This window comes from Anser brachyrhynchus (genome assembly GCF_964034855.1).
Source record: "Anser brachyrhynchus genome assembly, chromosome: 6".
Taxonomy (NCBI): domain Eukaryota; kingdom Metazoa; phylum Chordata; class Aves; order Anseriformes; family Anatidae; genus Anser; species Anser brachyrhynchus.
Genome location: NC_137700.1, coordinates 42,241,401 through 42,262,710, shown reverse-complemented (window position 1 = coordinate 42,262,710; position 21,310 = coordinate 42,241,401). Strand labels below are relative to the sequence as shown.

General features: G+C 51.1%; 1 protein-coding gene across 4 annotated transcripts in view; it reads right to left on the bottom strand.

Annotated features, from left to right (window-relative positions):
• DOCK1 (dedicator of cytokinesis 1) overlaps window positions 1–21,035 on the bottom strand; it is a 281,310-nt gene extending 260,275 nt beyond the window's left edge. For 2 of the 4 annotated variants that reach the window (XM_080596603.1, XM_080596604.1), the window contains exons 1-2: window positions 20,490–21,031; window positions 2,058–2,141 (exon numbers count right to left, since the gene is read on the bottom strand). In XM_080596603.1, coding sequence (XP_080452729.1) covers window positions 2,058–2,141; window positions 20,490–20,655 — 250 coding nt within the window. In that variant the 5' untranslated portion in view covers window positions 20,656–21,031. Of the gene's footprint in view, window positions 1–2,057; window positions 2,142–20,489 lie in introns of all 4 variants that reach the window. The other 2 variants (XM_080596602.1, XM_080596605.1) reach the window with 2 other exon arrangements.
• Between the last annotated feature and the right edge of the window lie 275 nt (window positions 21,036–21,310).

The following is a 21,310-nucleotide window of genomic DNA, read 5'->3' as shown; positions in this document are numbered from 1 at the left end:
AGATTTAACAATGAGTGCGCACATTCATTACCAATATCTTAACATCGATAAAAATCCGGGCTGTCTGCAACGAGCCTCGATCTTTGCAGAATCAGCACATGAAGATATTTGTACGAACCGCTTCTGCATTTCACAGAAAAAGATGTTTTCTTTGATTAAATTTTAAAAGATGAAAGCGTTTCGGTAACAAATTCCAAAGCTCTACATTTTCACATTGATCACAGAACCTCAGAATGGCCAAGGTCAGAAGGGACGTCTGAAGACCATCTAGTCCTTTAAGTAGCACTTTCAGGAGGTATCAGCCACGTTCCTGCTAGCAACCCATCCCACTGGGACCCTACAGAAGCCCTAGACATCGCCCACGAGACCCAGCCCTCATCCTCTCACACCTTCTGTCCGGGGAGAGCAGACCAATTGTGCTAACATTTACCATTAGCATTTCATTGTGACAAAGAGGATTCGGAGAAGCAGCCAACTACAAGCCCCAGGGGACGAAGACATCCCCTGACTTGAAGGGCTCGGTGACAGGGGGCCGGGGCACCAGGAGGCTGCGGCCACCAAGACACCTGCAGGGCAAGCTGCACACATTGTGGGGAGAGAAACCTGGAGATCAAAAAGCTGAAATAATTACCCGATAATGACAGCTCTGTGGGGAGAGGTAACAATTACAGCACCTCGTTTCCCATCACAGCAGGTAAGTAATGAGCAACTGTTGTATAAAACGTTTGGAAGAACATTGATTTATTTGCATTTCTTTTAACGTAAACTCATCCCATGTGCCCAAAGCCAAACAACCATGAGCTGAGACCACAAAGGTCTTTCTGTTATTGAAGTCTAAGGGAAAAAGCGAGTCATCCCCACCATCCCATTAAGTTAGCAGCAGCCATGGTTTCACATGCCCTATTCGGGATTCAAAGTTTCTCCCACATTCATCAATTAAACCCATTTATTTATATATAAAAATATAAAGCTACATAATATTTAAATCATTCCATTTGCATTTACTTTTTTGCATTAAAAGATGATTATTAAATCATATAATATCAGATGATGGCAAGATTACTTTGCATACTCAAACTTGCCATTGCAGTGGCAAGCTGAACCCTGTAAGGAAATGCCAACCAAAGAGCAACAAGAAAATTAACTTGCACATAGCGATGAATAAAGCTTGTTACTTCTGTTGAAATAACACCGATTTAGTACATGTAACAATGAAAAAAACTCTATTAAGCCAATATCTGAAACAAATTTATCACAGAGATGTACCAAAAGATCAGTATCACCAAAACAAAACAAGTTGCATTCATACATTAAAACAACTCACACAATACAAAAATTGTTACAGTATTTTCAACATAGACAGTTTAGTTAAATGTTACTTGTACCTTTCCAAGTTGCAGCATGCCTTAAAGTCAAGGATATAATAAAAGAGCTGTACTTTACTTGGCTCACTACTGGATCAAGCAAAAGCAGAAAAGTGTTATGACAATTTTCACATTCTGGTGATTATCAAACACAGCATTCACATTCCCTTTTATATGGATCAAGGAGGAAAGATTTTGGTAAATGTAACACTTCTGCAGCTTTAATATCAAAACAAGCAAAGCATCTGAAAAGCCTGAAGTCAGTCTGTGGCACTGTAACACATGTATCCATCATAAGAGAGACGTAAATAATTTAGCACCCAGGTGACTTTCAAATTCAGATTAAACTTCTTTTAGCAGCAGGCTCCTTTGCATTACCCAAGGGTATCCCAAAAACATCTATCATTTCTCTAAACGTAGGATAGATACTGCAATTGATCCATACAAATAAAGCTGTGAGAACATCCATCTTTCATAGAAAAGGAAATGGGTATTCACCAGGTATCGACCACACGCTTCTTCGTTCACATCTAGCATTGGTTAATTCTGGGCTCATTAAAAATAACGGGTTTTGTCCTTTAGCAAGAAAGCAAGCAATTCATCACCTGATAATATGGAACGATAAAGTCACTAGAAGAAAAGCAATGAAATTGTAAGAGCAATGGTTTTAAAATGCAAGCTTTGCAGGCTTACCTTCATATGTTTCTAGTATGTGCACAGTGTCGCCGATCTGTAGGGAAAGTTCGTCTGGTCCCCTGGCCTCATAGTTATAAAGGGCTGGACAGAGAAAACACTGCTATTAGCACATGCACGACAACACAGCTTTCAAGATGTTTATTTCTCCACACTAATGATTTTATGATGCATTATTGTCATGTTCAATCTTTATGTACAGTTTTGGCCACATTTGGTCAAGTTCTGCATTTCACTAATATCTCCTCCAGAGCAAGTCTAAAAAGCCACATGTCCACTTTTTAAAGATAGTCTCGATCTATTTATACAGCTTTGTTTCTCCATAACAATACATTCAATTGATTTCTTGTTGGACTTGTCTATTTCCAGCACTTTGTGTCAATCTGATGCAGTTCTGGAATAACACGCGCTGTCTTATGCTGGCTGCTCAGCACGCAGCAAACCTATAAAACGCCTTCAGAAAACCCCAATTTACACCGCTGTATCAAAGAATGATTTCTCAATCGTTCATAAAGCTACTGCATGAATACTGTATTTAAAAACAACACGACCCATTCCGGGACTCTGTGATTTCAGAAATCCCAAGCGCCAGGGGCAGCCCCATCGATCCGTGTCGCTGGTGGGAGCAGCCAGTCACCCGCCTCGTTTCATAGTACTGACATCGGGTCATACTAAGTCATCTCAAAGCTTTCTGCCATCCCTCAGCCAGCCAGTTCCTTCTTGTTCCACGTTAGTTTCCAGGGACACGGTCTGTGTGCAGATCAGGTGCTCCAGGTACTCTCTGGGATGCTAAGAAGAGAAAGCCCCGGACACATCCCATGGGTAACAGAGCAGCCTTCCCACCCGCAGGAAATCTTCACAGCTCTTTAGCCCCGCAGAGTTCACAGGACACCAGCTACACGTGCTGTGCTCATTACAGGTCACAAAGCACTTCCAAAAAAAGCCTCCAGCTGAAAACCTACAGCACGAGGCCAAAAGGCACGCTGACACAGCAACGTGCCACCAGCCCCAGGCGCATCCCCGCTCACCACGGCAATGTCCTCCTGCACTCAAGCGAGCCCAAGGAGCAGGCCAGGCCTGCCCCAGGAGGGCCAGCTCCTGGAGTTCCACCTACAAAAACTGGTGAAAAACGCTTTCTTCATCTCAAATCCGATAATCAGTTTAGCCCCGAGTGCACGAGCAGGGCACAGCCAGGAGGGCCCGTGAGGCCTAATCGCAGCACGAGGACAGGCCCGGCCCCAGCTCCCCGCTCAGCCTCCAGCGATTTGTCATTTGCCAGAATTTATCAAATTCCAGCTTACGGCGTTAACAATAATGAACACACGATGCGCTTCGTTGGCCCTTTTCTGAGTTGTATTCCTCTTGCTGGAGTTCAGAAATAAGTAAATACATCTGAGAGCAAAATTGAAAAGTATATGAAACGAAAAAGATAGGAAAAAGCAACAAACACAAAAGAGAAAACAGGATACAGCGGAGGATCCTAAAGAATACAGGAGAGGACACTCAGGTAAAAATGTATACAGATCAAGCGGATTGCAGACACTAATAGTAACAGTATTTAATGAAGGTTTTAGAAAGTGATGGTTTTATTGACATCAAAACAAGCCCAGCTAGCTATTCCTGTTTCCATTTTTTTTTATTAACGTTTTCATTATTACAAAGAGATAAATCCTCGCTGCCAGGTATCTGGAGCAGTATTTCAAAGCCGTAATTGCTATTCCATGGCAGAAGAGCATTCTGTGAGAAAACATGAACCAAAATTAACATTTTGAACTGTTCTGAGCAGAGGAACATTAACAACAGTGACTGCACAGCACGCCTCCTGAACAGCGGCACAGGGGACAGGCTGATCCCACTCGTGGGGAACTTTTTCAGCTAAGGTTTTGTGAGCTCCAGAAAGAAAGTCGATATGAACTCTTCCGACCTTGGACGGTTAAAGCTCAACACCTAAATCCAGTCTCCTGGTCCTTATTTAGCTTTCTCGGACGTCCCAGCTGTCACCGGAGTTAAGAGAACGGTGGGTGCTCGGCGTGTCCAGAAACGAAGCCATTGGAAACCTTCGCCTTTGGGACCCTGAGAGCAATCTTGCTGCCTAGTACCAGGCCCCCAAGTCGGGAAAAATTCACACCCTGACAGATTAAAAATAGTTTAGTACCAAGTTCACACTTCAGCTAACCATTTCTCAAACATTTAAGCTGAATAACATTAAGGATCAAAGGCAGCCATGAATAAAAGACATTAAAATTTATACCCAAGAGTGCTAACCGCTGCCTGTCAGAGTGAGGAGGGTCACGTAATGTGAACTTCACTGTAATGACCAATTCTTGTGACTGAAGATGACAAACAGCCATCAAGTGGTAATTACTACCCACGACAGCTCCCACTGACCTCAGCTGAGCGAGCAGTGGCCGTGGAGGGAAGGCCTATTAAAAAAAAACACACACACATAACCTATGTGAAAAATGTCTATAACAAAGTCAAATTTTCAGCTTGCAGCAGCACTGAGAGATGGTGAAGCAAACAACCCAAATAACTCTGACGTGCATTTCACCCCTACGATTGCAAAACAAGCCTTGAACTACACCGCATGTTCCCATGCAAGCCAGCAGCTAACCCCCTCCAGGGTGAATTTTTATGCAGTCTGACATCAAAAGGTGTTATGACAGATCGAACGTTTGATTGGAGCAAACAACAATGCTTTAATTAAGGGAAAAGACAAAAATTGGAGGGAAATAGCATGCAACCTGCACGCATACGCCTTGTCTGATCAACTGTACACTGAGTCACCACTTAAAACATGACGTACATGGAGTACAACTTGCTTTAAAAAAAATGAAAAAAGTTTGCTTAATTTGGAAAAATCCAGTTCTCAGCACGACAGATTTTTAGCTTGGGGAGTTCTAAGCTAAACGAAGCATTAGGAATATTTGCACCATCTAACTTCAGGCTTGCCCATTGTGCTTGAATTATGGATCAAGGCTCAGTGTTTTGGAAAGCCAGTTACGTAGCCGATAACTTAGCTTCTAAAAAGCTTTTGCTACAATTCACAAGCAAGGAACACGGTTACTTAAGCACCAAAAGATGCGTGGCTAACACCTAGCCAGTGCAAGTCAATCTCCCAGTTACCACGCTCTAACACAGCATCCCGATGCTCCTCTTCCCCACACAGACTGAACTGGCACGACCGAAGCAGCTCCTTCGCTATTGCAATTAGATACCCCCGCTCCTTACCGTGTAGAAGAATACTATTTACAGCGTGTTTTCTCCTTACGGGATAGGTTCACATCAGAGAAAACTTTAGCAGCCGTGCACAAGAGCTACCAGAAGTAACGGCAGCACACCAAGGCTGCTTTGAGCCGCGGACCCCGCCGCCGATCCCCAGAGGCGGCACAGAACCAGCTCAAGCTCTGGGGACCCCGTGCCACCTCCCGCAGCTCGGGGACGGTGCGCGGCATCCGTGGGGCACCAGGTCCTTGTAGCCCTGCTGGTGGCAGCTGGCTGTAGGTGAGCTAGGAGAGGAGGGCAGCTCTGCCTGGAGAAGACCTTTAAAAAGATGAAGGGAGGGTTAAGCGTGATGCCTCTGGCACGAGCTACGTGCCTCCCAGACACCTTTATCTGACCACCTATTGTAATTACACTAACAGTGTGTAAAGAGGATGACGTTTTCTCAAAGCTGTACACAAAGAACTAAAGGGCCCTCTTTTCCAGTCCTAAGCATCGTTAGCTAAGACTGATCTCATCTACAGCTGTGGGGGCCTACTGTATTTGCCAGGTCATACCTGTAGAGCACATTTCCTCACCACCCCCATCACAGGCGTGCCTGTGCTGGCTTACAGGCAGAGCCTACGGTGACAGGGAAAGCACCTCGACTTCAGAGGGCACGCTGATGGTGAATGAGGAACGGTAGCACGAAAAGAGTAAACAAGAAGAACAGGGTCACAAGCGACCAAAACCATCCCAAAGCCACCTCTCGCTCGTACTGAGCAGGACAACAGGTCCTGCGTCTCGGCACCACAGATCTCCTCCTCCTCAGCCGAGCTCTCAGCATACAGAGCGCGCAGCTCTCCTGGCACAGATTGCTGCCTTCACCGTCCTCCTTCCAGAGCAACAACAAAGCAGGCCTGCACAAAAGTACTGAAATGCCAAAAGCAAAGGATTAGTGTGGGCATTGAAAGAGCAATTTTTCAGCGCTACGAGTTGATAAAGAAAGGCACGACGAATAGGGCATTACAGTAATTGCGCTAAAAACCCATTTACTATTAAAGAATAGGAAACAAACACCTCTGAAGAACTGCACTCATTAATCTGCACGCATTAGAAGAACGAGGAGAGCGACACTAGAAGAATGAAAGAGAGGTGATGGAGGAGAAAAGGTAAGAAGCAAACAAAGTAATCCACTGAGAAAGCTTTTCTCTGTATGAGAGCTGAGATATCCAAGATACCATAAAAATGTTACTGTGCCCTGGAATTACTTCACATTAAAGTTTGTATTACACATTTCACACTTGGGAAGGAAAGCCAACTGTCATTGCCGCATTATCAGCTTTATTTTATACTCTTTTAAAAAAAATCCCCCCACAAAATAATTATGCTTTTCCAATGAGAGTAAATCGAAACTAGAGATGGAAGTGAAGTCTCCTGTAAATCTTTTAGTACTGACAAAATAAAAGAACACTGAAGGTTTTCCTCAATTTTCTCTAAAAGAAAGCGATGCTTTTCAGTATTACGGAGACTCTTTGGTCCCGTTACCTACCCTAACCAGTTTCCCATTTTTACAGCTGAGGCTAATGAGGAAAGAAAACCCCCGCAACTTTACAAACCAGGATTTGCACCTACGCTTTGTTCAGGACAACCACCTCCTATGCACATTGACCGAGTGCGGGTCTTCCCCCGTTACTGAAGTCACCCCGTACGCTGTCATTCCAGCCTCACCACGTTGGGTTCACAGTTCTTCCTCGGGATTTCAGTTCTTTTGTCATCCGAATATCCACAGGAGGTGAATTTCGTAAACAAAGAAGGCAGAAGAAGCTCTTTAAGCTTGGAAGGCCATCACCGAGCTCGTGAAGACCAACAGCTAGCGGTTCCTCCTCCCCAGAAACACGCTACATCTCACTGAACTCACCGACTGACTTATCACAGGTATCTTGCAGCAGAACTACCCTATAAATCCAGCAGGCGTAAGCAGATAAGGACCCATTCTCTTGTTTTCCCTTACAAAGGGGAGCCCGTTCCTGTTCCCCCTCATCCACCCGAGCAGTGAATTACCGAAAGCCGCCCCAGTGCAGCTGGGAGCCGTATTCCCAAGCAAGTCCAGTACCGTCCCTCCACTGTGAAGCCACAGGGAAAATCTGCAAGTTGTAGAGAATCCCAAGCCTGTATTCTGGGACTGCTTAAACAGAAATCCCTGCAAGGCAGTCTGCCCGCCTTCCTTCTCAATTTCAGACACGCAGAACACTCAAGAGGAAAGACAAAGCCAGATGATTCGAGTCCTGTTGTTTATTTACACCACGCACGCTGTACCTTCCCCTTTTTCCACGCTCAGACACCTGGATTGCATCGGGAGGCCCCAGCTTCCACCACTTTCGTGGTCAAATTGCATCTGACAAAGTCCAGCACTACAAAATGATTTGTACACAGTGCATTCATTATAAAACACCACGCACTACGGCCGCCTTGCCACACCTCGGCATCACCGCAGCAAACTCGCTGACTTGTGGAGGAATTCGCTCTGTCTCTAGAGGAGAACCCAAGCCCAGGTGCAGCGGCGGCTGTCGGCTGAGCACAGGCTGCAGAAAGCCAAGGGCCTCCCGAGCCTCTGTAGGCAGCACCGAGCACATCGGGTTCTGTACCAGACGGCAACACAGGGGAGTGAGATGTTTCGCAGCACATCTGGTCCTTACTGCTACCTAGCGTGGCTTCGTAAACTGGGGAGACTTTGTAATGCCAGAAAAAACAACACTGAAGACATTTTCCTTCCAGACGCACAACCACCCTGTTGCTGTATCCTTCAGGCAGAGATCACGTAGGAGAGAGTAACTCACTTCTTCTTTCTGTCCTAATAAAAAAAAAAAAATAAGAATTCTGGATCTATTCTAGATTCTTGCACGTTCTTGGTTTTGCTACTCCCATTTTTGAAGACAAGTGCCTTATTTTAGGGAGTTGAAGATGCCAACTCTAACCAGCTTTCTCCCTCCTCCTTCCTGACACTTAACTCACATTCAAAATACTAAAAAAAGAGAGATCATTATTGACTCTAATGGCATTAACAATGTGCCATAACGCAGAGGTAACCAGAAGCACAATCAAGAACACTCAAATCAATTTTCAATATTAAGTCCACTAAATAAAATAATAATGCGCAAGAAGCAATCGCACCACCCGAGCTCTTAAAATGTGTTTGCAGAAGAGCAAGACGCCAATGTAGACAAACAGGAAGCGTGATCGAGAGGCAGACGTCTTGGCATCCATCGTCTGCAAGCACAGAGTCACAGAGCAAGCGAGTTTTGATGTTCCCTCGGATTTCCTGCACTTCGACACTGCTGTGCATACAATGCGTTGAGGTACATGCTGGGCACGAGACAGCGGGAAGAGCTAAGCACGGGCTGGGAGGAGGAACTGGCTCAGCTTTCGGTCAGCGCTGGCACAGGACCGAGCGTGTACGAGCCAGCGATGAGCCAACGTGAGGCCGTTTCACTGGGCTGCAGCGGCACGGAAGGTGGGAGACCTAAGGCGGGAGGGCGGCAGCTCCCCACGCACAAAGATCCCCAAATGCGATGATTTCTGCCTTAAAACCAGTTTACACGAGGGCCTGGCCTATGCCGGAGCCAGGCGCAGAGCACAGACAGGCCCTTCACTCCTCTCCACCCCGTGCTGCGGGCTCACAGGGCACAGACCCCGGTGCCAACCCACAGGCTGCCAGCCCAGCGTGCAGGCGGGGACATCTCACCGCCCCGACCCGCACAGAAGTTGGGCGGAAGGCTGGCAGCTGCCGCGGGACGCAGCCAGCTCCCTGGCACCCGCCGCGCACGGACGAGGCAGGACCTTTCGTGAAAATACCCTTTTCCGCTCGCTGCCGCCACCCCAAACCCAGCAAGAATGAAGCCCAGCCTTCCCCACGTGAGGATCCTGCCAGAAACTATCCACGCTGTCTCCCTGCGGCCCCACCTGAAGGTGCCTGAGGCACCAGCCCCGTTCCTTCCAGCTCTGCCCCTTACCCCTGCAGCAGGTCTCTGTCGTGCCAAACATACGTTCGTGAGGAGCGTGGCTTCTCCCAAGCATTTCAACAGCAGCGAGCTTCGTGTCACAGCTATTATTTTAACAGTCATTTCGATGGACTATAAAAATCAAGTCCAACGCAATCAAAATGCTATCGCACTACTGTGGAAATAGTTAGCAAAAAAAATTGCCCCTGCAAGACGCCATTCACCGCAGTACAGAGCTGATGATGCAGAGCAAAAAGCCTCAAGCAAGGCGAAAATGAGGCGATGGGAAGAAGGCTTCGTTTCCTACTCTTCTTCCTCCTCGGTATTTCTACCGGGAAACAACAACATCGAGATTCCTACATCGCTTTCTCAGGAAAGTTTATAGGGTAGGAAGGAGAGGAGAAGGCACACTGAGCTTTTACACATCAAACCTCACTCAATTTGTTTTTGCTTGCCATCACCTTATTTGTCTCCCAGTCCTTCAAGCTGTCTCCAGCAGCAAGTACAAAGAAAGAGCACGGATCCGCAGTCAAATAATCCCCGAGGAACTTGTTCTGCTTTCTCGGAAATACCAGCCAGAGAGAAGAATTACCCGCTAAGAGCTGTGGTTTGATCCACCAACACTACTTCTTTTTCCCAACAGCTAGGCTCCTGCAGAAACAGGCCACGTGGTATTTTTCCTCCAGTTGTATCTTACGCAGGAGTTAACGTGAAAACGCAGCCACGGCTGCTGGTCAGCCGGCACTGAATACATTAAAAGATAAGAGCGGCATTTTGCAAAAACAGGGAAAAATTGTTTTTCTCCGAACCAAGAAGAAACCACATGACTCGGGCAGCTTTCAGGCTAGCGGGAGAATTGGCTTGGCAGCTAACCTGAACAAAGAGTCACTGTCTGATTCACGCGGGGCTTCGGGGCCGGGCTCTCCGGGCCAGCCCTGCTTGCCGGCAACGTGCTTCCTCTCGGCGCTGCCACGGGGGGATCCTGTGCAGCCACGCGAGCTCCGCGCTGCCCGGGGACAAGCCTTCTAACTCACGCTAACGTGTGCTCGTGCTGGCAGAAACAGGGAGAGGAAAAACCCCAGCTGATAGGGTATTTCTGGGTTTTAAAGAGTAGGCTCACCTTTTCCTCTCTCCGTAAATCAAACATACAAACCTCCTGGAAGTACGGAAAAATAACGCAGGGGAACACGTGAAAGGTGTGCCCATGCAAGTTCAACTCCTCGCTCCCCCGCCCAGCAGGAACCTGAACAGCTGCAACGCTTCACATCAGCGCGAGCTCGCCTGGCTGCTCTCAAACCCTCGCCAGTCGAGTTCAAGTCCCTCCAGCCCGATAATCCATCCCGAACCCATCGCTCCCCTCTCCTGATCCAGAAGCTGCACCTTGCTGTCCGAGCAGCCCCAGCTCGGTGCATACCGAGGGCAGCAGGCCCGGCCTGGAAGCCCAGCAGTCACCCCCCTGCTGGGGAGGTGCCGGCGGAGGGCAGGAGCCACGAACACGCTCCCCGCCGCGCTGCAGGTGGCTGTGGCGTTAGATCCACGCGGTGCTTGCTCCAGCTGCTCCAGCACGTCCCCAGCCTGAGCTGCGGGAACTCCCGATTTAAACGGGTCCGTAAATAAACGGGGGCCTCTTAGGGCAAGGCATTGATAAAGATCTGTTAATGCATCGCTTCAAGAATACTTTCAGCTGGAAGCTCAAACACCAGCCGAACCACAAAAGCTTCTAAAAATGTAAACAATATCACAAGTGAGCCGTTCTCCTCGCTTTTTTAGGATGTGCTCATCTGGCTGTGCCCAAACAACCGCCTTTTGTTTTCCCTCTAAGAATACGACTCAGCACAAATTACTTCGGGCACTCCTCGAAGACTCACTTGCTTCTCCAGGATTACTTTTTCCACCTAAAACCTCGCTAACGAGACCCTCCCCTGTGTTACAAGGCTTCGGGGAGCTCAGTGCAGCAGGCACCCCGACTCCACGACCAAAAAAAAGAGCGAGCACTGCTCCGGGCACGCTGCGGGGAGATGCTGCTTTAACCAGGGACTTGTCACCGTCACACCAAGACCTGCACGTGTTACCCCACCGGCACAACTCAGGAGAGACCAGAGGAGAGCAGAGTCCGTCCTCAGCGCCAATTTCCCACCTCAGCAAACAGCAGGGGACTCTCCCTGACCTGTCCACAGCTTTATCGGTCCCCGAGCTCTTCAGGGCAGCGATGATCAGCACTGAAGCCAGCCGATCTAAAGGAACTGCAGATGTTCCCTTATCCGGAGAAATACCTGCTTTTTTTTTTTTTAATCCCTATAGATCCTCAGTTACAGTGAAACGTATAAGAACAAAACGGACAAATAAACAAAATGCAGCGTTAAATACCAAGAGAATAGCTGGCTCCTCACCAAACCCCCGGGGTTCCTGGTTTTCCTCCCCCTTTGAGTCACGCACTACGGAAACTACTGCCTAAGACATACCTCTGCGCCGCAAAGCTCTCCTCATCTCCAGCCACTGGACTTCAGGGCACGACTGGCCCTTTTCCCATCAGAACATCTCAAACACTGCAAACTCTGGGAAAAGGCTCTCCCCGTACTGCTCGCGGCCCCGGCAGTGCCCTGTCACATCACTACACGCACTTACGAAGGACCCGAAGCTCACAAACGCAGCAGCTGGCAAAGCCCAGGCTTACAGGAGCTCGGCGTCGCTCTTCGGCTTGCTGCCGCCCATTGCCCGGGAAGGCGGCGAGCAGGAGGTCGCCTTCTTTCTGCCTGCCGGCCAGCAAGAGGCATCTCGAGAGGCGCAGAAGTTGCAAAAACCACTCGAGCAAAATCACACTGGGGTGGGAGACAGACTGCCAGCGACTAGCGGCATCCCCAGCAGGCTGGGTCGGAGGCCGCCATGCTACAGACACGCGGAGCGACTCTTATTTGGGGCGCAAGTCTTAAACAGCTCCAAGTCTAAACTTGGCTAAACTAAATATATATATTTCTCTCCCTCCCCCCATCTTTAAACCAACCTACCGATGATGCTAGCAGTAAAACAGTTGTTTTAGTTACGCCGCTTCGCCTTTGTGTTGGGAGTTTCATGAGACTGCTCCACTCTTGGTCACTGCAGCCCCAGGAAGGGCCCATGGGAGACGACCACCGTCTAAAAATCATGATACAAAAAGCTGGCGGGCACAGAAGAGGCAGGCAGGACAACGGCGGAAGGTGAATGAGCGCATTTAGCGCGCATGCGTAACAATTCAGCCTCCACGTACAGTAAAAAAGGGTTTAAAGTTGGTTCCTGGAAGAAAAGCGAGCAGCTCTAATGTATTTTCCGTCTTCCCTAGCTGCAACTCTCCGAAGACAAACCCCACCTCCCAGTGCACGGGGTGACACCGCTGGGTGAGCGGGCAGGGAGGAACGCCAGCCGGGCAGCAACGCGCCCCGTGCCTGCAGGAAGCTGGGGGTATTTGCGGGTGAGGACAAAATGAAAGAAAAAAGCTAGGAAATCGGTAACAGTTAAGAAGCGTTTGCCATTAAAAACGTACCGAGGAAGAAAAAAAATAGACATACAAATTGGGAAATGAGAAGGTTCCCGTGTGTAGGTGTGGGCAGCGCTGCACCACAATCCTGCTCGGCTGACTTGAGGCAGGCGCTGCCCTGGGCGCAGCACCGGAGCACCCGGCCGGATCGCAGGGCAGGTACCAGGCAGCACCATCTCACAGCGAACTACACGCTGCGACACGAGCACGGCTGGCTTTAGGCTGGACCTACAAGCGAGCCCAAGATCATCGCCACTTCGCCGTTCTGCCAGGCGACCTCCCACGTGATCACAAATTGGGAGGAAAAAGCAAAGAAAGCAACAGGAGGAGCTTGTCCGATCTCTTATCTTGGGACAGCAGCCTAAGATTTAGGCAAGAGAAAGGCTGAAGGTTCCCACACACTTATCTGCGACTCTTCCGACCGACAGCGATGCCCTCAGCCATATTTCTACTTAGTAAAATGGCAGCGCAACCCCTCCGCGAGCGCTCGTAATGCACTTGAGTAAGCGCCTGGGTAACCTGCAGCCTTTCCAGGCCCACGACTTGTTCACCGCGCTCAGATGCGCAGCGGATCTCTGAAAGCACGCGGCCTTTTAAGTCGTTCACCAACTGTGCCCAGGACTTGGAAGCTCCGCCATCAGCAGCCGCTTCCATCCGGCCCGGCGCTGAGACGTTTCCTGCTCCAAGGGGCGCCGCAGAAGACTTGGTGCCCTACCGGTGGCGCTCATCTCGCTGCATCTCTGCCACGCAGCCTTTGCCGCGAAAAACGCTACATGGACACCGTGCCGAGGCAGAAATAACTCAATTCCCCAAGCAAAGCACCCAGCTACGCTCACTGAACGGCGAACTGCTGGCAGCAGCTTGCCCGCAGAGCGGCTGGTAGGATTGCGGCTACGGCAAAGGCTAAAGCAGCAGCCGGGGGGCAGGCACGCCGCTAGACACGGGGCTTCCATCGCCCTGCGTCCCTGCTGCCTTCCACTCACTCCCTTCAGCCTCGCCAAGGCATTTCAAGCACCACCACCACCACCAGCAGCCATCTTATTTCTTCTATCACTTGTTTTTATTCCACATCTAGAGACCAGAGAACGCCTCCCCCAGGAGCAGCAGCTCAGTCAGGGAGGATCGGGCACCGTGAGCTCCTCGTCCAGCACCAGCTTCCTCCCTCCCGGCTGCCCCGCGGCGCTCCCTAAGCGCATGCTGCTCAGTGACGTCTGCCTTCAAACCCAGCAGCGCCGGGACTTCCGTGCTTTGTCCGGAGGGAAAGGAAGACGCACGCAGAGCACGCACGAGCTTCCAGGAGGCGTTTCCGTGCCTCAGCAGCCTCTCGGGTGCACGGCAGCGCCGGGTCTCTGCATTTTGTGGTCTGCACGCTCTCCAAACGCCGAGCGCCAACCTTTACTCAAAGGCGCCACTTCTCCAAGCAGCTCGGGAGCCGGGCCTCCACGCAGCTCTGCTGGCACAGGGCGAGGAGTTCGCCATCTCGAGCGGCGCGGCTCCTCCCGGGGAGAACAATGCTCCTCGCCGCTGCCAGCGCATCCCCGGCGCTCCTGGAACTGCTCGCTGCTCGGGGAAGTCTTCAAGCTCAACACCGATTAATTCCTCATAAAATTAATTTGTATCGAAGCCATCAAGTGACGTAGGGATGCACTAAAACCGCGACAACAGCACAGATGGGCAGAACAGAGCGCCGAGCAGCCAGTGCCCACCAGCACGCTGACCTCGGGCACCTGGGTCCGCTCCTGTTCGTACATCACCCAGCGCACCCACACAGCTTGGTCCTTCCGCAGGGTGACGAAGGCTTCTTGCTCCTCCAGCTCCCTTCGGTAAAACCAGCCACAAACCTCTGAGAACACCTTACAAAAGGGTTTGTGCTAAAATAACAGAAGGAGCACTCCAAATAAAGCAGCTGGGCTAAGAAATACTATACGGTATTAAACAAATCCAGTCTCACGGCCACTAGTTAGCTCAGTCACTCATCCATCTGTTTGTTTTGTTACGTATATGGATGGCTCCATGACTGCGCATAATGGTCCTCCACCTAATTATTTCAGTTTAGTTACAAAGCTATATGGAGCAGAAAAATATTTCAGGAGATAGTTCGTATTTTGCTGATAGAGCACATTCAGCAACTGCTGCTTCTTGTGTCACGAGTCTTTACACCAAAAATCAGATTTAATGCACAAATTATGCAAACGTGGGAAGACTGATAATGCCATGAACGTAAGGAACGCTTTCACAGCTACAGCCCCAAAACGCAGATAAAGTTTCGCAGTCACAAAAATTATCTTTGTGAACATTCTTTTGGTTTTGATCGAGCACAATTTCAATTTTCCTCCGAGCTGGAGGACGGAAACTCCAGTAACTCATTAAGGAATTCATTAAAACTTTATTAAAAAAAAATGACTACTGTTAGAATAGCTCTGGGACCTACCACGGGCAAGAAAACGGGATAAATGCGTTTCCAAGCCTGCAGAAAAGATAGGCTCAGCTCCCAGGTAGCGTCGGTGGCCCAGCAGGGCAGCGGGAAGACCTCCGGGAGGAGCAGACCACGCGTTTCGGGGGGCTGCGATTAGCCACCGCCGGCTGCTTTGTGAGAGCTTCCGACGTGCAGCGAGTAGGAGAGGAGACAAGAGCCCGACGTGGTTAATACAGCAAATGCTTCCAAAGTGGATTAGCACGAGCTCCTCGTTTGAGCTTCGATTCATTCGTCTGGGTCGGCTTTCAGCCACTTATCCAAAGCGAGGCACACCTTCAGGTATTTAACGAGATGTACTGGATTTCAGTCCTGGTGGACTCCTGAAGGATTAGAAAAAGCATATCCTGCACGAGGGCCACAGCCAACGCTGGCCAAACTCCAGAAACGCAACTATTTCCAAAAAAATGCTTCTCCCTGTGCTTGCAGGCTGGAAGAAAGACTTCCTGGCGATGTTGTCCTGGCTTCAAATTGCTTTCTGTTTGCTCCCCCCTCTCCTCAAAGTTTTGCCTACGTACAAAGAAGATGCGGTTATTTCACACCAATAAATACCAACAAAGCTGGGCCAAGTGCGGCAAAACCAGGACTGCGTCAGCGTGCCTAAATCTAACATTTATGGCAAGGAACGGCCAAACAGGAGGACTACAACAACCACTATGGCACTACTTGAAATTCAAGAACGGTTTTTGCCCTGAATTAACACCAAACCAAAACCCTTCGCCAATCAGGGCCTTGTCCTACTGTCACTTCACACTCAAAACGGCACTGCTCATTACCTGCTCCCACTGCAAACCCTACAGATTTTTCACTGGCAACTCCGAAGCACACAAATGATTGGTAATAAAGATAAACAGCTGAAGCTCCTGCCTGCTGTAAGATGGCCTTTCCATTAGGCTGACTGGCACTTCTCATGTCGCTAGGTATTTAAGAAGTAGGGCCAAAAGCCAGGGCACTACAGCGAACGATAAATAGGGCATCGATAGCTATGGCACACACGGAACACACACAGATTTAATAACGTCCTGTGAGAGAACATGAGTGAAGAAAAAAATATACATTTCTGGTAAATCCCTAGAGGAATCCTATCTCAGAATATTCCTGGTTTGCAATTTCCCAAAGGAAAGCGAGGAGAGGAGCACATGATGGGGCCGCCCAGCACAGGGAAATCCAAACGAAGGCAGCTGGCCCTGGAGCAAGCACACGTGGACGTGGTGCCACGGCTTAGCAGTGGGACTTGGCAGGCCAGGGCAATGTCGAGGTCCCTCCCCAGCCCTGAGACTGTGCCCCAGGGGGCAGGGAACAGGAAGGTGCGGTGCAGTATCACGCACAAGCCCCAGGCTGGGCACACAGAGGGGTATGATGTCTCTTGGAGAGGGGTCCTGCACGCGCTTTCTCGAAATAGCAACACGCTGAGAAATACACGAGCAAATATCGCATCTGCGCACGTTTCCTCTGCTGGTTTCGGAGGTCACAGCACTGCCGGGACAGACCCACCATGCACAGGTACCTACCCCTGACCGCCCTTACCGACAGCTCCGAACGTCACTCACAGAATCGCATCGCTAAGACACATCTCCCTTGACTTCCTGAAATCCACTCCTCCTCTGTTTTAAGGCATGAACCTGAAAGCACGAGATCAGGAGCTCCCGCTGAAGAAGGGAAGAAGGCTCTGTAAGCCAGCGGTCACCACAGCTGCAGACCGCGAACGCTGCGTTTTGTGCAAACCTGAAATCTGTCCTCAGCTGCTTCAGCCCCTCCTTGCACAGCAGAAACAAAGAACCAGCACTCACTCGTAGGAGTTCCCGTGCTTTCAAATGGCATTACTCTTACAAATTCCTGTCCCCCCTTTCAAAGAGCCATAGCAAGGGCACACCTGAGGCTGCACGCCATGCACACCTTCGTAACACCCCTTCATCCACCAACTCCTTACGGCACTCCCTAAGAAATAATAATAATAAAAATATACTTCTACTTATGCCTTTTGAAAAGCCATCCCAACTCCAAGAGGCACTAAAACACCCTGACCTGGAAATCTGCCGACGTCCCGCCTGTTTCAAAGCACTAAAAGCCAGGCAGGTCAATTCCCTTGTCACAAGGCAACCAAAACTGACCAGCAACAAGTGAAAACATGCCAATTCCCAAACAATGGGGCTTGCAGTAAAATCAATTTTGTTTGTGCCTTGGGTTTTGTTTGTTTGCACCTTGGGTTTTGTTTGTTTGCTTGGTGGTGTTGCCGTTCATGTTTTTTTTTTTGTTGTTGTTGTTGTCTTGCTTTAACAGTGCATGTGGCAACATGAACCCTACACTGAACTCTGCCTATGTGGGCAGCTTGCAAGGTCCTGGCTGAGGACCGAGACCTACAGATGCCATCTCAGGTACCTGCAGTGCCCCGTCCACCTGGGGAAAGCCCGAATGCACCCATCTGAGCCACAATCATGGGATGAGAGGTGAAGCAGAGCCGCACGTCAAGATGAAGATGAAGGACGGACGGCGTCAGGAGCGGAGAAAAGCTGTTTCAATGAAGCTGTTCCTTTTCCTGTTCCGGAAGCCTCCCATACGTGCACCTCATAACTCCAGCACCCCGCCATACCCACAGCCCTCCCCGCACCGAGCCCCGGACCCTCTCAGGAAGCGGCGCTGCGTCACGCTCACAACTGCCCGCCGAGATAAGGCGCGTGCTGGCACGGCGGCGCTCCTCCTCGAGGGCCGGCCGCTCAGCTCGCGCCTATCCTGGACGTCCGGCATGGTCTGGGAACTCCGCACCGCGGGATGAGGCTGGCCGAGCAGGAAGAGCACTCTGCAGAGCACTTGCACCCGCTGCCTTGGTAATTTACTCCAAGCGCGTCTCCGACAGCAAGCCTTGGGATGTTAAGAGAAGTCAGCTGTGCACAGGACCACGCTGGTCAAAAGGGAAAAGCCACACACACATCACATAGATGTAAAAATGCTGTACGGGTATCATATACACACACTTCTGAGCTCCCACGGCGGCACCCCGGTCACATACCCCACAAGTAAAAGCCCCCCGCCCGCTGGCTTCCACTCGTGCTTCAGCCGCGCACACACGGCACATCCCGGGGCTGGGCATCGCTCAGAGGGCAGCTCAGGAACAGCCCCGCTCGGGAGGGCCGATGTTCCCGTCCCGCTGTCAGCCCACGCTGCGCCCCCCTCAGCCTCCAGCACCGAGCGGGGCAGATCGCCGGGAAGGAAACTCCCTCATTGCTCCCCTCACCTCGCCAGCGCTGCCCCGGGACCGCCTAACTTCGGCACTGATTCCCCACAACCCGCAAGTTTCACGACTAACCAAAAAACAAAATCCCTGAAGTGTCTCCGGGTACACAAGCACCTTTTTTAACTACACGCAGGCATGTGAAATACAGGCGGAATATTAATCTTCATCGGGAGGAAGTTCAATGATGTAGAAAAGAGGCGATCCTCTCCAAAACCCGCATTTAACGCCTAACAGGGAAAACTGGTGTTCAATTAACTTCAAATCCCATTTAATCTCCTCGCAACTCTACGTCTCCTTTCAACTCTCACACCCTGCAGTTCATCAACGAAATACTGACACTAAGGATCATCCTTCCCAACTAACTTGAAGAAAAAGAAAAAACTATCAGAGAAGAAGCAAAGCTGTTACAGAAACAGGACAAAACTCCCAAGAGCAGCCGACACGAACAAAATGCAGCCCGAGCACCCGTCTGCTGAGAACCCGGAGCCTTTTCAAGAGTTAGGGCTTCAGAACACTTCCAACACGAAAACAACCTCGTGCTTTATGAAACCGGGAAAAAAAAAATTAGGATTTTTTTTTTTAATTATGTTTAAGTATAGTTCACTCACTACACATCCAGTTTCCCACATGGGACATCCAAAGATAATCAGAGTTCCTCCCAAAACGAACAGATGATCCACCCAGCTGCTTCCACACCTTCTTACTCCCGCCGTCCCAAAAGCAGCTCCCGGATTCTTGGCATCCCCTCGGCCAGTCCCAGGTGCCAGCCCTACAACAGGGCACTTGCCTTCCGGCGTCACCAGGTTTACAACGCCACCGTACGCCGTCTGTAGGGCAGCATTTCAGGAACACCCCACAAGCACACACCACGCCACAGGTGTGCGGGCACCTCACGAGTGCCAGCCATCCGCAGCATTCCTGCATCCCTGGCACTGAAGTTACAGCGCCCACACCACGTAACCGGGCAGCGAGGACTCGTTTGCCATTTAAGAGTTACATTTCCTAGGAATGTACACACAGAACTTAAAATTAATCCCTGAAATTCACTTGGGCTCTACGCAGACCCACAAATTCCCTTTTTCCTGCTCAAGTTGTTTACACCAGGCTTAGCCGTGGGTATACACAGAAACTAAAATCGCTCTTTGCATCTAAATCGAGCCGAAGGAACCGGGTGGAAAACACTCCGTTTCTCGTTTCCAGCTGGAACAGCCAGGTTTGGTACTTCCTTCCCCAGGACAAAAGCTCTCACTCACGCCAATTAAGTTTTCTCCTCCTCAATCCCCCAAAAAACCGCTCCCAATAAAACGAAACACCCCGGGACGGAGACGGGCCTTCCCGGCAGCACGCACTGCAGCTCGGCTCTGTTAGCGGCCGAGAGGCGTTTCAGCCTCCGGCTGAGAACAATTCCCCTCTGTTTTGGGGGGCAGACGAAGCAGCGGACGAAATGGATCCTCGGGAAGCAGCGCGCGGGGGGAGCCCCTGGATCTTCCTGCAGGTCGGGGTGCCCGCTCCCCTCGCACACCCCAGTTTTGGGGGACGCGGACCCCGCGGGGTGGGCTCAGCTGCACCTCCCCACCCAACGCCCAGCTGCGGGACGGGGCGCACACCCTGCGTAGAGAAAAAAATATATATACATAAAAATATCTATAAACACAGCGGTGCAGGGCTAACTCTACGCCCTCTCGGGTCCCCAGGGCTCGGTGCTCGAGGGAAGAAGAAGAAAAAAAGAGAGAGAAAGAACAAAAAGCAGCAACTCGGCGCGTCGGGACGGCTCCGGCTCGGGCTGCCCGGCGCTCCCCAACTCCTCGAGCCCTCAGGGGCTGAGCCCCCCCCGGGCCGGGGGCTGCAGGGCTGGGGCCGACCCCCGGCCCCTCGCTGCCCGGCGAGCCGCAGCCCCCGGCCCCGAGCCCCAGGACGAAGGGGCAGGGGCAGGGGCTGAGGCCGGCCCGGTCCCCTTGGGCTCGGCGCAACAGGCGGGCGCGGGGCCGGGGGGGGAGGCGGGGAGGGTCCTCACCTACGCCGTATTTTTCCTCCCTTTTGGTGGGGACCCAGCGGGTCATGGCGGAGCCGGGGAGGGAGGGGGGCGGCAGCCGGAGCGGGCGGGGATGCGAGAGCCCCGCTCCTACGCCGCCATTTTCCAACCGCGGGACGGGAAAAGTTTCTACCGACGGCGGAGTCATGTGGGGCGGGCGGGGCCAGCGGCATGGCGCCCGCCCGGGGACACGGGGACGGCCCGGGGCACGGGGGGGAACCGGGGGGCCCTGGGGGACCCGTCCTGCCCGGTCCTTCCCTGCCCTGCCCGGCCCGGCCCTTCCCGGCCGGGCCCCCTCCGGGCGTGCTCCCCCCCGCTGGGGAAGCGCCCCCGCCGGGGAAAGCGGGCTGAGGCGGTGCCTCGCCGTGGGATTATCTGCCGGGCACCTGGTTTTATTAACTCTGCTGAAAAGTTTCTTTTCCCACCCCAAACCAGCTGTGCAGGCGGCTCTGTGTAAAACCAGCGTGCTGGCTCTGCCGGGTGGGCTCCCGGTGGGAGCAGCCCGGTCTGCCTCAGGACGCTTAACTCCCAAAAAGTCACCGATTTGATGGGTACTCCTTAGCTTCTGCTCTGTTTTCTGGCCCCGGGGCCCTCCAGGGTTTGTCATAGAATCATTAAGGTTGGAAAAGACCTTCAAGATCATCTGGTCCAACCATCAAATGCTTGGTTCTTCCCAGAGGATCAGCCCTAAAGCAAGGTTTCCACTCGTTTCAGACCTGCAGGGTTCCGTGTTTGGGTATTGCTGTTTTTAGGAGAGCACCGTTCCTGAGTAAATCCTCATCGGCAATGGTCAAAAACTTCCT